General features: G+C 43.0%; 1 protein-coding gene across 1 annotated transcript in view; it reads right to left on the reverse strand.

Annotated features, from left to right (window-relative positions):
* LOC123247628 (aryl hydrocarbon receptor-like) overlaps nucleotides 1-17137 on the reverse strand; it is a 64547-nt gene extending 47410 nt beyond the window's left edge. The window contains exons 1-2 of the mRNA XM_044676575.1: nucleotides 17094-17137; nucleotides 14449-14636 (exon numbers count right to left, since the gene is read on the reverse strand). Coding sequence (XP_044532510.1) covers nucleotides 14449-14636; nucleotides 17094-17134 — 229 coding nt within the window. The 5' untranslated portion in view covers nucleotides 17135-17137. The remainder of the gene's footprint in view (nucleotides 1-14448; nucleotides 14637-17093) is intronic.
* Between the last annotated feature and the right edge of the window lie 706 nt (nucleotides 17138-17843).

Genomic DNA, 17843 nt, shown 5'->3' on the forward strand with positions numbered 1-17843 from the left:
CCAAAATGAAAATTCCCAAAAATAATATAGTCAATTCCAGAGCTCCCAGGTCAAAAAGAAAATACTGCAAACAGCCAGAAAGAAATGATCCAAAAACCATGTATAATCAGAATCAATCAAGAATTAGCAGTTTCCAAGTTAAAGAAACAGGGGGCTAGGAATATGAAATTTTGTATGGCAAAGGAGCTAGAATTACAACTAAGAACAGCCTACCCAGCAAAACTGAGTATAATCTTTCAGGTGGAAAAATGTATATGTAATGAAATAGAGGACTTTCATGAATTCCTGATGAAAATACCAGAGGTGAAAGAAAATATAACCTTCAAAAATAAGACTCAACAGAGGCATTAAAAGGTAGATAGGAAAGAAAAATCATGAGGGACTCAAGAATATTAAATTAATTACATTCCTACATAGAAAGATCATTCATATAACTCCTAAGAACTTTATCATTATAAGGGAAATTAAAAGGACTCTACACAGACAAAGGGCACAGGAGTGAGTCAATTATGTTTAAATGGTCTCAAAAAAATGGATAAGCGAGAAAGAGAGGCACTGGGAGAAGAAGAAAGGAAGAGAAATAATGAGGAAAATTATCTCACGTAAAAGAGGCACATAAGGAATAACTTTTATAGTGGATGGAAAATAGGAGGGGGTAGAGGGAAATGCTTAAACTTCACTCTCATTAGAATTGGTTCAAAGAGGGAAGTGTATATATATTGAAAGGGAGGAATTTGAGTAAAAATGTGAAGGGCCAGAGTGTGGATACAGAAGTATGGTGCATGCAGAAAACAGAATGTGTAAGAGGAAAGCTCAGAACTCTCAGGAGGGGTTCTGACGTGCTGAACTGGCAGTTGAGGAGAAAGTGTGGAGACTGTGGAGAAGTACACAGTTGCTGAGTGGAGCTCTCTCCTGATCCAGTGTGAGATCTACCCAAATTGCCTACTTTTGTATTCCTGTGTTCCTGATTGATAACAGACATCTTATTAACATCTTACAATATATATATATATATACACACACACTCACACACAGAGAATTGGATACAGAACTCCATCTTACCCAAAAGAAAAATACAAGGAGAAGGGAGGAGGGGAATAAGAAATATGGAGGAGGGGGATCTTAAAAGGGAGAATTTTTATCAAAGGAGGCAATGATCGGAAACAAAACAGACTTTTGAGGGACAGGATAAAAACAGAAAGGAGTATAAACAGAAAAAAATAGGATGGACATAATTACATAGCCAATAATTACAAAGTAAGGTGGTGCAATGGACAAAGGGAGGGGCCTGAAATCAGGAAAATTCATCTTCTTGAGTTCAAATCTGGCCTCAGATATGTATTAGCTTTATCAGCCTGGGTAAGTCAATTAATCCTATTGGCCTCTGTTTCCTTATCTGTAAAATGACCTGGAGAAGGAAATGGCAAACATCCCAATATTTTTGCCAAAAAATCCCAAATCAGGTCACCAAGAGTCAGACATGACTGAAAATGACTGAACAGAAACAACAAAACCTAACCGTGAATGTGAATGGGATGAGCTTACCCATAAAATGGAAGTGGATAGCAGAAATTATTAGTCACTAGAATCCAACAATATGTTGTTTACAGGAGGTATATTTGAAACAAAAACCACAAATAAAATTAAAATAAAGGGCTAGGGCAGAATCTATTGTACTTGAGCAAATGTAAAAAAAAAAAAAAAAAGGCATACAGAGCAATCATGATATCAAAGAAAAAAGCAAAAATAGACCTAATTAAGATAATCATAGAAGCTTCATTTTGCTAAAAAGATATCTTAGACAATGAAGTAATATTGAAAAATTTTACAACAAACTTCACTAAGGCCTTATTTTTCAAATACATATAAAGATAAGACAAATTTATCAAAAAATAACTATTCAAAACAAAGTTCAAAGTTAACCCCAAAGGAGCCATGATTAAAACCCACAGTCAAAAAAGAAATTGTTGGAATATGATTACAGAGAAAGCATATTATCCTTCACTTTATTTCCTTCAGGAGCTTTTTATTGTACACATATGTGTCTTCAGTCATGACACAAGGAATATGGAAATATGTATTGTATGAAAGCACAGATATAACCTATATCAGACTATTTATGGCCTCAGGGAGGGGGTATGATGGGAGAGAAATTGAACTCGAAATATCAGAAAACAATTGTCAAAAAAAATTGCATGTAATTGAAAAAAGAAAATTCAATAAAAAATAAAATCATAATTATTCCCCTAATAATAAATAGTCAAAGCACATGAACAGGCTATTTTCAAAAAAAGAAATCAAAGATGTCCATAGTCATAGGGAAAAATATTTTAAATCACTATTGATTAGAGTAATGCAAATGAAATCAATTCTGAAGTACCACTTCACACCCGTTAGAAATAACAAATGCTAGAGAGGAAGAAAGAAAAAATGTATATTACTAAACTGTTAGTGGAGTTGTGAACTGGTCCAGTCATTCTGGAGAACAATTTAGAACTAAGCCCAAAGGGCTATAAATAGTACATACTCTATGACTTAGCAAAACAACTACAAAGTCTATCTCCCAAAGAGAGGTAATAGACCTATATGTACAAAAATATTTATAGCAACTCTTTGTAGTGATAAAGAATTGGAAATTGAGGGAATGCTTTTATCAATTAGAGAATCCCCAAAGAAGTTCTTACATAAATTGTGATGGAGTACTATTGTATTCTAAGAAATGATGAAGGAGGTGGTTTTAGAAAAAAAGCAAAGTGAAGTGAGAAGAACCAGGAGAACATTGTGAACAGTAACAGAAATGTAATGATAATCAACTGTGAAAGACTTGGCTACTCTAATCAAGATAATAATCCAAGACAATTCCAAAGGACTCAAAAAAAAAAAAAAAAAGCTATCCATCTCAAGAGAGATGTTGAATTCTGAGTACAAATTAAAGAATAATTTTCTCACTTTAATTTTTCTGCCTTTTTTGCAATACAGCTAATATGGAAATATATCTTATACAATTTCACATGTATAAATGATATCATTTTGCTTGCCCTCTCAGTGGGTGGAGGGAGGGGAGGAAATGAGGGAGAAATTAAAAACTCAAAATGTAAAAAGAAAAGAATGTGTGTGTGTGTGTGTGTGTGTGTGTAGACACATTATAAATAGCCTCATCACTATCACAATTGTTGGTTTGGAGATGCCAGATGAAAGAGAGCATTGCCATTTTATCCAAGTAAATGATCCACTCTGTCCTGATTTGCCAGAGCATCAGGAAAGAATGAGGAGTAGGAATCTAGAAACCAAGATATTAAAGCTGACCTGGGGAAGTTCAGTTGGTTGTTTTTAAGGAAAAGGAAAAGGAAATTGTTCATTAATGCTGGTTTCAGGAATTCCTTTTCCTTTTTGGAGAGGTAGCCTTTCAAATAGGGCTACAGGCGAAATAGTAATACAAGGGAAAAAGCATATCTGCAGGGGAAGCTAGTTAAAAAACAAAGCCCCTTAAATAAAGTGAGGAAATGCAGGGTCCATCTCTCTTTGCCTCCACATTAAGAATCACTGTCCTTATAATGTCTTAAAATGTGGATTTTGCTGTTGGTCCTCAAATTCCAACATCCTTTGCCAAGGGGCAGTGAGTAGATATTCTACTGGAAGAACTGAATTGCATCAATCTGCACATCCTGCTATATTAGAATCCAGAAGACAGAAGGATGTTGCAGCTAACTGAAAGGCTGACTCATTGGTCCTCTTTAGAGAAGCAAACAAAGAGGTTGGTGGAGTTGCTTTTATCATGAGTCCAAAGGCAACTGGAAGTACCTTCTCATTCAATATTTGATCATCTCATATTGCAGAACCCATCTCACAACAAAAAGTCACATTTCTATAAGGTTTTAATGTTCTGAGGTTGTTTTTTACCTCAAATGAAAATCCTAAGGTACCTAGTATTAGTATTAACACCATTATCTATTTTATGGATGAAGAAATTTCCATTCACAGTGCAAAAATATTGAATGTTGTAATAGGTATAGTTTAAAAGCAGATTTGTGTAAGCCTATTAGGGAGAGGGGATTGTCGCCCAGCTCTCTTGAGACCAGGTCCATTACTTTTTCTAAAATAAATTGTCTCCCTCTCCCTTCCTTCCTCCCCCACCTCAAAATTATATTACTTGAATAAACTTGCATGGATGCCAAAAGCCCTAATCTCCACTATATAAACTTAATGTGAATACTAATGTTTGAAACGTTCTTAGGTATTATATGCAGTTCTAAATTCCAGGAAGATAACAGAATGAAAGAAATTTGGGTTCCACGTTTCCCTTATAAAAGGCAGTAGAAATATTGCTTCGAAACCCAAACTACAATAAATTCTTGAAAGAAAATGAAAACAACTGAAACCATACAAAAAAGCATACTGACACACAACAAAGAAGAGCTTGGACCCAGTGAAAAAAGTTTGCCTATAAAGAAGTCGAGGTCAAAACTCTGGAAGAAAAATGAATTGAAATAAAATATGTATAGCATAAGAAAGAAAGGCAGAGTTTTTCCAAGATGGAATAAAGCGGATGATGGACACACTGGAGGAATTAAAGGAATAAAGAAAATTGCAAAAAAAAAAATACTCTGAGATGAATTGTGCTTTCATCATTATCTATTTTATAATTGTGATGTGCTGGGAACTGTCCTAATGTAACAGCACTAGAAACATGTGGGTTAACTGCTGGATGATGCTCTCTGGCTTGAGGGAAACAGAGGTTCAAACGAATGAATAAATTGATTGTAGATCTAATCTGTAGGCATGAGATTTGGGCAGGATAGCAAGGACAGAGAAACAGGGGAAGGAACAACCCCAAAAAGAAAATGCTTTTTTAAATGAGGATAGAGGTGTGGTTCGAGTTCTTGTCAAACTTAGAGCATAAAGTGTAAAATGTATAAATAATGGGAAAGTTTGGGAAAGGTGTGGTATTAATTTTGTAAGGGAGATTGTATCTTCTGACAAAATAGGTGCTTTAACAAAGAGTGAGAGACAATGCCACTTTATGACATCCTCGAGTAAAAAAAGGACTAAATGACTTATAACAATCAAGAGCTAGTGAGCAGATTGAAAAATAAAAAAAAACATAACCCAAGAATAAGATGCTTAAAAGAAACATAACCAAAGAATAAGATTTGGCAAATAATTAGATGTGCCAAACGAGTCTAACAAGTTGAGGAACGCTGAGGCTGTGAGCTTGGATGACTGGGAACGAAAGGGAAGCCTTTAAATGACTGGAAAGCTTAAAAAGGGGGGGGGGGAGGACATTGATTGTTCCTTTATAAATGCTATTAGTCTGTGGTAGGATCACATTTAGTTTTTTTTAAAGTTTGGGTTTTCAAGGGATGACTGGGAAGAAGATGATGTCCTTGACAAGAAGGGGGATGCTTAGAAGGACAGAGGTTGAGAGGAAAAATTAAGATCTCCCTTAGTCACACATCTCATGTCTGAGATCCAGTTTGAGATGTCTAATAAGCAGTTGCTGTGAGATTGTTGCTCAGGAAAGAAACTAGGACCAGTTATTTCGATCAAAGCATCATCTGTATAGATATGATGTAGATGTAGATATATAGAGATACGATCATTGAGTCATTGGAACTGATGATTTGAGGGAAGACAAGATGTTCCACAACAGTCTTGGAGGACACTCATGGTTAAGGGGAAAGAAAATGGATGACTGTCTAGTAATGTGATCTTCCTCAGAGCAGCTATTGGTTTTGTTTCTTTGCTTCAATATTCAGGTCCCGATACGTATAAGGGGGACAGTTGGGTGGAACAATGAATAGTGTTGGGCCTGGAGTCAAGAAGATTTCTCTTCTTGGGTTCAAATTTGGCCTCAGACACTTAGAACTTGTGGGACCCTGACCAAGTCCTATAACCCTGTTTACTTCAGTTTCCTCGTCTATCAAACAGGCTGGAGAAGGTCATAGTAAACCACTCCGACATCTTTCCCAAGAAAACCCCAAATGGGGTCACCAAGAACCAGACATGACTAAAATATCCAAACAACAACTCCACACAAAAATAATTTAATAAATGCTTGTTGAATGGAATTGAATTAGTCAAGTATGGGTGAAACCCAACAAACTCCAAAACTGAGTGGTTCCCAGATTTATAATTGTGCCATTTCTCCTGGGAGATATGCTGGAGGCTATCAGGGAAAGAAATAGCACATTGTGGGCTATTAAGATTTGTCTCTTAGACTCCACAAACATCAATTGTCCTTCCCTTCCATGTCAGGCTGCTCTGTCAAGCACACGGGGTCATCTGCCTGACATTCAGTCCCCTGACCTGGCTGTGCAGCTCCTACTCAAATTCACTATGAATGCTATTTTGGACTGTAACTTTAATTGGAAGAGTCTTTCTTACAAACTCAGTGACCTGTCAAAGGCCTTTTTTTGACCTTTTTTGACCTTTTCCTAAAGGTCTGGACCTTCACCAACCCTTTTGTAGTCCTCCCAAACTCCCACATTCAGGGAAGAAAATCCCCAAACATCTGCTTGTCACCACCTAGAGCCACGTCCTCTCTCTAAACCAGAAATGCTTCAAAGGACACGTCCAAGGATCTTCCTAAAATTGTTTAATTAAACATAATAGTGACCTCCTCTCATTCATCCATGGTCTGGCCTCCTTGGATGCTGAGGACCAGAAGGCCAGCTACTTATTAATGATGGATTCGGCCATGAGTTTTCATGAATCCATGAATATACGAAAGAATGCAAAATGGCCCTCCATACTTCCTCCTTCACTCACCCACCCTCACATCAGGTTCTGGGAGTCACAGAAGAAGAGACTCATGGTTGGGTCACAATCATGGATCATGGATACGTTAAAGTGTGGCAATAGCCATGAAAAGACTTCTCTTTATTTCCTCCAATTGCACTCCGATGTACTCAATTCCCAGCAAAAGACCAGAAGAGAAGGTGTTACACTGAGATACATTTGTGGGAGCACCCCTGTCAGCGGGGGGCCTTAAACTCAACTTTAAATGAACCTCTGGCTATTTCTTTTCTGTGGAATAAACATGATTTCTCTCCCAGCGCCTCGAGATCTAGTCAATAGCTCTCAGGCTGACCTGTCTGTTAACATTACACGCTGAGAATTTACCTCGGACAGGACACGCTGTCACACATGCCCAGATTGCGTCTTTCATTATTCAGGACACCAAAATACAACATCTCTCACGCCAGGGGGCCACCAAAAGTGGATTCGAGACATGGGAGGCCTCCCACCGAGAGGCAGCCGGGCTTAGAGAATGAGTGAGTACATCCAGTGCACAACAGCAGGAAAGCGTGTTTGGGCTCCAGGAATTAAGCAGCGTCTCTGAGCTAGCCAGGGGCATGCTTAGATCACTGCCCTCTGCCACCCACAAACACTTAAAGACCAGTGTGGGCAAACAGGCAGATCTCTAGTCTCCCAGGACAATTTTGTCCTTCAGACCTTCAGTTTCTTGGCTCAGGGGTTTGTTTGGGTTTGGTTTTCTTTATCAAACAAGACTCTCTAAAGAAACTTATTTCCATAAAATAGGAAAGCATTTAGCCAGAAGATCTGGGTGTGACTCTTGGCTCTACTATTTTTTGGCAAAAGATTCTCTAGAGTCAGAAAACCTGGATTCAAGTGTCCATTCCGACGTACCTTGCACAGTCTGGGCAAATGGCTTCATCCATCTCACTCTGCTTCCTCATCTGTTAAATGGCGGGTTGGGTTAGATCATCCCTGAAGTCCATAAATCTGCACTCCGAGACCTCCCTGAGCCTCCAATCACTCATTGTAAAATAAACTGATTACTGATTGGACTATGTGACCCCTGAAATCACTTCTAGGTCCAAATTCGTTTTCTGTGATGTTCCTTGGACATCTTGCTTTGGGTTTGGGGCTTCAGAGCTAGAAGGGACTTTAAAGACCATTTAATCCAACCTCTTCATTTTACAAATGAGGAACATAAAGGGGAAGACAGCTAGAGTGACTTGTCCAGAGTCACAAAATCAGTGTCAGAGAATGAATTTGAATCGAAGACTCTCTCTCCAAGATCTCATGGGTAGTTACTGAGTAAACTGGTAGAACCAGGATTTGAACTCAGATGCCCAGGCTCCAAGTATAGCATTCTTCCCACTGACTCAGTTGTCCCAAGTCTATCCACTTCTTCCAAACTATTCCCAGATGAGACTGTTTTCTAAACACCATCCCTCTGTCCAAGAACCAAAGTGAATCTGTTTCTTTCAAATCACCCCCAAATGACCAATCCAAACAATTCAGCTAAGTATTTCAGGTCTCCTGACAATGACCTCTCCCTGCCTCACCCCTCAACAAGAGTCCTTAGGACCGTGGCCACAGCCCAACCAAGCCCATAAACTTGGCTGGAGAAAAAGAAGTGGAATCACTAATCATGACTTTAGCTCCTCTCCTCGGGACACTCCTGAGCTTTCTGTGGACTAGTTCAGAGTGGTGATAATAGCAGCCCTTCCAGGCTGCTCTTATTTTCTACTCATATTTCCTGGGACAAAAAAGGAATTTTAATCTTCCTCAAAGTTTCTGATCTGGTACCATCCTATGAAATTTCAGCCTGGAGAAGAAGAGGCCCCAGGGCTCCTGATGGGCTAAGTGCTCCTCCGAGGGACCCATTTTTAAGCATATTTGGCAAGCCTGCCTCCATCCATAGAAATCCCCCTTCTAGTTAGAGGGGTGCACTCTCAATTTGCATGGAGAGATGTCCTTCCCAACACACCTTCTTTGCAGATTCACTTCTGAGGAAGGATGTCTAAGAATTCAGACATCAAAAGAATCACCCCCAAATTGCTCCCAAACACTTAGAATCTGCCTGACTAGAGTAAAAATAACAACTCAAATCTATTCTCCTTATTTCTCCAAAGAATTTGTTGAGTTCATTTTCAAAAAGAAAAACAAAAGGAGATACTTTTCTGCCTGCTGCCCTCCCCAGTCTTATCCAGTTTAGTACACTGGGGTGTTGCAGGCATTTTAATTTTGAAAGGTTTGCTGCTAATAGGCCCAAAGGGGGGCAATAAGTCTGATAGTACGCCCCGACTAACAGCACCTTACATACTGGCTCAAGGTAACTCTTCTGTACAGACTCGCTGTGGATAGTAAACAAGGATCCTCCAAGGAGACATCCAGCTTAGAGCCTGAACCCGGGTACTCCCCACTGAATTTTTTTCATTCATTCAGGATAGTATAAATATCCTTTTGCTAATGAAATATCAAGTAACAATAATGGAGGGAGTAATAGAAATATAATGGCGATCATTCCTACAGTATTTTATAAATAGTATCTCATTTTATCCTCTGATAGCTCATTTTATTCCTAAGTGCTATTATTTTCCCTGTTTTATCGTTGAGAAACTAAGTCAAGTGGCTAAGAATCAAGAAACTATATGACTTGTCCAGGATCTCAGTGCTCATGAATGTTTAAAACTAGACTTGAATTCAAGTATTCCTATCAATTAATCCATCAATCAATATTTATTAAGTGACTGTTATTTGATGGGCACTGCGCTAAGGTCTGGGGATACAAGAAGAACCAAAAGAGAATCTCTGCTCTCACGGAGCTTGTAGTGTAATTGGGGAGGCAACATGCAAATAAATGTCCACAAAGCCACCTACGTACAGCCTAAATCTGCCCTTTATCCTTCATTTCAAAGAGGATCAAGGACGTCATGGAATGATGTCTTGACTTGCACGTGAATTGCATTTAAGTGAAGCAGAATTGCACAAAGTAATCAACTTCACTCTCTCTTCCAGACTCATTAAAGTCCAGTGGAGATAATTTGAATTAAGAGGGAGAAGGATCCTGGAAGGTAGAATTTTAATTTATTTTCACTTTAGCTAAATTTAATCTTAATTGAGACTTAAAGGGAGCAGAAAGGTTTGGTGTAGAAGAGGGAGGGCATTCTGAGCAGAGGGGACAGACAGAGGAATTGTCTGGAGTGATGAGATGGAGTGTCTCCTTTGTTTGGTTGATCCTGGACCCAGCCAAGAAGCCCGGGTCACCGGATCAAAGTATTGGGGAGTAAAGTGTAAGAAAAGTAGAAAGAAAGGAGAGGGGCAGCTTATAAAGGTCTTTGAACTCCAACTAGACCAGGGGTTGGCAACGTATGGCTCTCGAGCCATATCTGGCTCTTTTGAGGGCCAGATCTGGCTCTTTCTGCAGGAGCCATAAAGTCCATTTTTTTTTTCAGGCACTGTTACAGGAGCGGCACTGTGAGCACTGTACAGCTCTCATGAAATGACATTTTTTAAAATGTGGCGTTTATGGCTCCCACAGCCAAAAAGGTTGCCGACCCCTGAACTAGAGGGTCTTTGCTCCTACAGGGGACTGGGCCACTGGAGTTTATTGAGTAGAGGATGACATGATCAGACATTCGCTTTAGGAAGATTATTTTGGGTGGCTGAATGAAGGATGGATTGGATGGGGAGAGACCTGAAGTGGCTATTGTAATAATCCAGGTTTGAAGTGCACCAAAGAGGGAACAGTGTCAGAGGAGGGAATGGGGCACATTCAAGAGTCTGCAGAGGTGAGAATGATAGGCACTGTATTGGATAGTGGGGGAGGGAGGTAAAAGAGAATGGGGAACCCAGAGTGATTCCGAGGTTGTGAGCCTGAGGGACTGAGAAGATAATGTTGCCCTCTTCAGTAATAGGCAAAGTTTAGGAGGAAAGATGATGAGTTCAGTTTTTGGAAATATTGAATTTAAAATGTCTTCCTGACTTAAGGTAGAAGATTCTCTCCACTGTGCCATTTAATTGCCTTCAGTACATCGTTAGCCATCCAGCGAGCATGTTTCATTTCCTGTCATTAATCAGGGTTGAGAATAAGTTCTAAACCTCCAAATTATTCCCATGATCAGGGAGAAAGCATTGGACTGGTTAAATGAGAATAGTTATCTGGGCATTTTGGGGATCTAGAGTTTTCATTAGTGACTGGCTTAACATCTTCCCATTGGTAACTTTCTCTTGTGGTCTCCATTTTTTGGAAGGACCCTGATGGCCCAGGTCAGAACCATGACCCTGGGGTCTTCATATCCCATCTCCTCTTCCCCCTTTCAGATCCCTCATGTATTCCCAAAGACAGGAAGTATCTTTCTTTTTGCTTATATTTATATCTTCAGAATTTAGTGCAGTGCCTGGCCCATTTTAAGCACTTAATAAATTCTTGTTTACCTCCTCCCCCCTTGACCTTCATCAGCTAAAACACTCCAACCAAGATTCATCCACAATCACCTTTCCTTTGTTGATGTGGCCGCATGCTTATCTTAGAATCTTGGGATTATAGATTTTGAGTTGAAAGGGAATTTAGACTTTAAAGATGAGAAAACTAGAACAAAAAGATGTTAAGGCTCTTACTCAGGGTCAATATGAAAGCAAGATTGGGAAAAAGCCATATCTGATTAAGCGAAAATAACACTGTCCATCCCAAGACTATATTAAAAGAAAAACAACTTTTATCATCCAGAGTCTCATTAGTGAGGACTCTCCACTCTCAATCTATCCATTTCGGTCTTCATTTTGTTTATTTGGATGTGAGGTTATCTCAAAAGAATTTCATTTCCAGTGGAAAATAAGGGCATTGGGTTTCTTGATGACTTGATGAACCCTTTCAAAGCTGCTGTTTTAAGGCATCTCTGCCTCCCCTCCTCCCTTTGAGAAATTCTTTAGCTGCAAGTTTTACATTATTAATGCCCCAGAAGAGCCCAATGGCTGCACTGCACCACTGACTTCCAACAAACAACATGGTCAACTCAAGGGAAAAAAGTCCATATGGGTTTTAAACCACAAAAATTAACTTTGATGATTTCAGGCACACTTTTTTAAAAATCCCAAATATTTCATGCCTCTATTAAATTGCTATTATTTCTATTTCTCAATACTCTTTTTCTTATTTCACTCCTGATGCATCAGAGATGCTTTCTGAAAAGGGAGTTGGCGAAAAAAAACAAGCTTCATTTGACACCAGTCTGCTTACTAATTCAGGAGATGAGTTCAAGCTTAAAAAAAAAAAAAGCCCATTAAACATGGAGTTGGAGTGTTAGTAGGAAAAAAGGATGCAAAGACTAGATGGACGTGGTTCAAAAGGGAAAAGGCTCTTTCCATTCATTCTAGAAGTAGAATAATGACTTCAAATCCATTCTCATTTAGAAAAAAAAATATTCAAAGTAAAATGAAGAGTGAGATATCAAATTCAGGAAAACTTTCAGGTCAGAAAATATGAGTCCTTTTCAAGCAGATATTTTTGAATATACAGTGATGGCCCACCATAGTTGAATTGGGTAAGCCTAGAAAAGACAGTTATCAACCGAGGTTCATCCTTGGTTTCTTGGAAAATTAGGACAACACAATTCCCACTACCATGAGACATGAAATAGATTGACTCAAAATACCACTAGATTTTTTAAAATACCAACACTCACATTTCAACATTGTCGTCAAAACCATCTATACCAAAATATGACAAAGGATGTTGTGCAGTGATCGTATCGAACGAGCAAGGGTAGGGAAAGACCTGAGAAGGTAGTAAAGGCTTCAAAAAGGAAAGCATGATGAAGATGATGATGATGATAAAAGCTTATTTAACAAATGTACCACTAGAAAGGAGGTAGCAAAACAAATGTTGAAATGTCTGGCAAACCCACTCTCCAGACTTCTTGAATACGAATTTGTATGTTTGTTACCAAGTCTATCATCCTAAATCAAAAATATATGCACAAGCACACATGTACACAGGCATGCCTGGAAGACTAATGGACAACACCCTAAAATAAACAGAAGTAATAAAGCACACAGCATACAGTGCAGGAGAAGTCTGAAATTAAATGAAAAGGTTTAAAATCTATTGGGGGAGGGTTAAAATGCAAGAAAAAATATAGAACAATTGCTTTTCTAAATAATAGATCGCTTTTTGCTTTATCATCGATGTCAAAAGACCAATTGAAAGTCACAAAGAAGAGCCTCCTTAGATCAGTTTAGGACTTGCAATCGTATCCTTTGATCTTCGTTCGAATCATACATTCATTTCTACACTGTTCTTGAACCCATCTGTCCCAAAATATGACAAAGGACACACGTTCTGTGCCAAAGATGCAAAAGGGAGAGAGGACCTGGAAAGGGATTAAGTGTTATAAAAAGGAAAGGATGATGAAGGAGAGAATGAAAGCATATTTGCCAAATATAACACTGCATGGGCTACAACATAGAGGAAGGATTGATGCCTGGAAAACCCACTCTCCAGATTTCTGGGGTGAGAAATGGGGGCTCCAATGAACAGTGTTGTTATTCCCTGACACAAATGCACATACAGACACATGAACATGTACAAATACACAAAATACATCTGGAGGAACAGTTGACATCATCGAACAAACAGATGCTCCTCAAACCAATGAATGGAAGCACGCTGGATAAATATTTTTGACTGTTTATCTGAACAACATCCAAATGAAGAAAATGGTAGGTACGGCCAAAAACCAAAGACCTCTTTTCAATGAAAACAAGATATATCTGAAAATAGAATCATCGAGTGGAAACACGGCTCATCTTTCCATGGAAAAAAGCATGCCTTGTGTAAATAAAGAGATCATCAAAGGAACTTAAGTCAAAATAGAAGGGATACAAGACCGGAAAGTAAGCTACTGCCTTCTAACTAGGATTGTAGCTGCCAGCTCTAAGCAAGATGACTTGAGTGGATGGGCAGGTGTGTTCGTATCTTTCTGTTTTTCTGGAGCAGTAATCTAGATTCCCTCTCAAGAAGGCATATTTTTTTTTAATCGATCCATGACTTTCAGAGTTGAAATTGCTTTTTGCCTCCAGGAGAGTTCAGAGCCCATTAAGACAGGACTTCCTCCTTCCTCTTAATCCTTCTAGCTCTTTTGAAAGGTTTGGATCACTAAGTGCCATCCAAAAGGTGAACATTTCTACAAGATAGAATATAAGCAGACTGTAGAAATGTAGTCGACAAAGAAAAATTTGGAAGCTTTTGCCAGTCTTTCCGCAGGTCCACACTCGAGTTACTACTATTCCTGAATACAGCTCAGATTCAGCATTAACCTTCGTGCCACGTTTGTGTTGGAATAGTCCCAGGCACCCAAGAAACCCCCATATTTCATACTGGAAACTGACCTGCCTTAGTTAGGACTTTCAGAATTCACTTGATTTTTCCTCACATGATTGAAAGGAATTGAATTTGTTCTTGCTGAGGACAAGAAATGGGATCCCACTAAGATCCAATGAGGCAGGGAAGTCTCGTTTGGGAAGATGGTGTGATAGCGATGACGATGGTCATAGCAATCATAGTGGCCACTTCCAAAGGACCTTAAAGAGGAGAATAAAGCCTTTTTTGCCCCCCTTTTCCTTGCTGGAGGTTGCCTCTTGCCTCTTCTACTCCTCTTGGGCAAGATCTAGAGTGAGCCGGGGCCCAGGGCTTACCTTGGAAGAAGCTCTGAGTGCGCAGGTAGCTGACGGTGAGCCGCAGGATGGACAGTTTATCCAAGCTGGAGATGACCTCGTTGGGAAAGGGCAGCAGGCTAGCCAGGCACTCCAGCTCAGAGTTCAGCCTCTCCCGGTGCCGCTTGGAGGGGTTTGACTTGACACCTTCAGAGGGAGGCAACTTGGCCCTGCAGTTGGGGGGTGGGAGGGGCAAAGACAGACATGTTACAATGGTAGGCCTTCCCCCTCCTGCTCCCAATCATTGCTAGTCCTCAGGAAACAAGGGGAGAGGAGGGCCCACTATTTGTTAGTGGGCTTCCAGCCACCCACCCCCAGGCATTCTTTAAATCATCTGGCCTGGGAACCCCTGTCTAATGAGCAAGCTGAAGGATGTTGATTTTCTCAGTGTCTCCCAATCCTGGAGCTTCTGATTCAGAGTAAGACTCAAAAGAGCTCCTACCCCTCCCCAGCGAGGAAATGACTGCTTTCCTCAGGGTTCCAATTCAACTCAAAGAGTATTTCTTGAGGGGCTGCCTGCCTGGCCAGGGCCTAGAAATTCCCTTTCCTCAGTCCCAGATCACCTCACACCTTCCAAGAAGACCAAAGAGAGAGCCAAGACCTTTCGTCCCACCTCCTTTCCATCTTTTGTCCTCTATTAGGAGCCATCGCTTCAGGGAGGACCAACAAAGGCAGGGGCTCTACATCCCTCTCTAAAAGCCTATTGCACCAGGCAGGTCCTATTGCACCAGGCAGGGGAAGAGATGGTCAGACCTAGTGGGCCCCCAATGATATTCCTCTGTCTGCTCCACAATCAGAGGACACCCAAGGCTTGGGGGCAATCAATGGCTCGTTCTTTGCTCCTCCTCAGTGAGGCAGACTAGGATGGGGAGGGGAGGAAGAAAACCTCAACCTTTTTTATGAAATGAGCCTTGGACTAGAAAAATGCAAACCTGCGCCCCTCAGAAATGGAAAGAAGAGCCCCAGCCTCCGCCTCGGGACAGAGGCAGCCCCGAGCCTGCCCCTTCTCTCTCTCTCTGGGCTGGAGATGCCAGCTCCCCAGCAGACGTTCCACGGGAAGGAGGAGGAGGTGGCCACAGAACCAGGAGGGAGGTGGGATGCTTGCTCCCTTGCAGAATGGAAACTGGGTGGAACACTGGTGTTCTGGGGAAGAAAGTGTAAGAGCCAGAGGAGGTAGGGACAGGCAGAGCCAGAGAGATAGCTAGAGAGACGGAGGCAGAGGATTCGAGTTTGCATCCTAGCTCTACCGATAATGAGCTAAGGGATACTGGGAAAATCTTCTAGTCCAGTTTCCTGTCAGGAAAATGGGCTGCTGCTGCTGCTGCTGCTGCTGGCATTGGTGGTGGTGCGGCTGCTGCTGTTGGGTTAGCCACTTTCCTCTGCTCGAATCCTATGATCCAAGAGGGGCAGCACAAGTGGTGCTTCCTCTGGTGAGCCCTGCAGGGGGTGGGCTGTGCTTTGGCCTTCTCCCAGCTCTTTCTTCTCTGCTGGGAGCAGAGCGAAGCACCTCCCACTCCTATGGCAGTCTAGAAGGGTTAGGCCAGCCCTACCCCATGACAGATAGGACAGTGCCACCAGACTGGGCGAATCCCCCCCAAAAAGCTGAGCAGGGCCTGGGGGTTTATTTAATTCAACCTTCTATTTTCAGGGATCCAGATACTGAGGCCCAGAGAGGGGAAGGGACTTGTCCAAAGGCCTCACACAATAATGGGCTGAGCCAGGATTTGAAACCAGCTCCTCCGACTCCAAGGGGAAGAACAAATGCCATCTAGTCCAGTCCTCTTCATTTTATAGATAAAGTAACCCAATCTCTGAGAGGGGCAGTGACTTTCTCCAATTCATACAGGTAGTTATGTAGCAGCTGAAGCCTCTAGATTCGCACTCATTTCCTCTGACACCAAATCCAGTGCCTTTTTTTGGGTGGGGGAAGGAAAGTTCTGAGGAGGGCCACAGCCACCTCCAGGCTGGCTGCGGGGAGCTTCCATCCTCTCCCCGACCCGTTCCCCATCCTGGGTCTCTTGAGCCCCTAATCCTCCCTGGAAGTCCGAACAGCGCCCCTTCTCCTCCCCCTCCACCAGCCTGCTGAGGAACAAGAAACTTTTCCTTCTGGGACCCTGGGCAGGTCTGGGGTTGACAGCTCACTAAGCCCAGCCGGCCTTGTCTGGCAGGCCCCGGAGGCTCAGAATGGAGATGAATTGGGCAGGATCCCTCAGCCAGTGAGCCTCGGAGTCCCATTCTAGCCCGGGACCCCCGACTCTCCAGCAAAGCGCCAGGAGTGTGGGGTCTGGAGCAGAGAGTGAGTTAAAAATGAGGCTGTAGTTCCAGCAGAGGCACCATCCAGGGAGGGGGGAGGGAGGGTGCGCGAAGAAAGGGACAGGGACTTGCCCAAGGTCATACATCAGGATAGTGAATGGATGAAAAAGAACCGAAGGAGAATAGTTGAAGGTTCTCCTCCTCCTCCCTTCCGGGGCCCGGGCCTCCTGTCCTCCACCCCTCCGGTGGCCTCCCTCAGGAGCTCCGTTGCCGGCTCCGTGCCTGAACTTGGGCCTCCCCCAAATCCCGCCCCTGCCTGGGGCCCCCCAATGAGCGGCCGCGCGGAGCTGTCCTCCCGCAGGCCTGGCACTCACGTCCTGGGCACGGGCTTCCTCCGGCGGCGGCCAGCGTACATGGTGCTGTCAGGCTCTGGCTCGAGCTCAGGTCCGAAGGGCTCTGGGGGCCCAGGTCCGGCAGTGAGCCGGACTGGGGGGGCGGGGCTAGACAGGGCTGCCCTCCCCTCCCGCTCCTGGACGGGCTCTGCCAGCCTCGGCTCCGGCAAGGGTTCGGGCTGGGCGCGGGGCGGAGACCCAGGGAGAAGCAGCGAAGTCTTCCCTGCCCTCCCCGTCCCCCGCCCCCCACGCCTGCTCCCTCCCCGGCCCGGCCCGTCACCCCGCCTAGCTTGGCTCAGCTCCGTTCAGCCCTGGATCCGGGGGCACGAGAGGAAGACGCGCTCTGGCACCTACGCCTGGCACCAACGTCGCCCCTCCGCGCCCTACCCTGCCGGCCCTGCCTCCGAGCTCTGTCCCGCTGGCGCAGGCTTCCTGCCCACGCAAGCCCGCACTTTTGCGTCCCCCTCAGTGCTTGGCTGCCCTCTTAGACCCACCTACATCTTGGGGAGGGGGGGTGGGCAGCCTGCCCCTTCCTTCCAGCTGCCGCCCCTGCCGGGGCGGGACACAGCCGCCTCTCCTTCAAGAGGGCAACAGTTTGCGCCCATCCTGGCCTCGGATCCCGCCCGGAGGGGCATCCGGACGGAGGCCCGAGGAGGGCCCCTTAGGGAGTCCCTAATCTCCGACCCAGACGGGACAGAGCCCCCAGGGGGGAATTCCCAGCTCAGGCTGGTC

This window comes from Gracilinanus agilis, chromosome 4 (assembly GCF_016433145.1).
Source record: "Gracilinanus agilis isolate LMUSP501 chromosome 4, AgileGrace, whole genome shotgun sequence".
In the NCBI taxonomy this organism is placed as follows: domain Eukaryota; kingdom Metazoa; phylum Chordata; class Mammalia; order Didelphimorphia; family Didelphidae; genus Gracilinanus; species Gracilinanus agilis.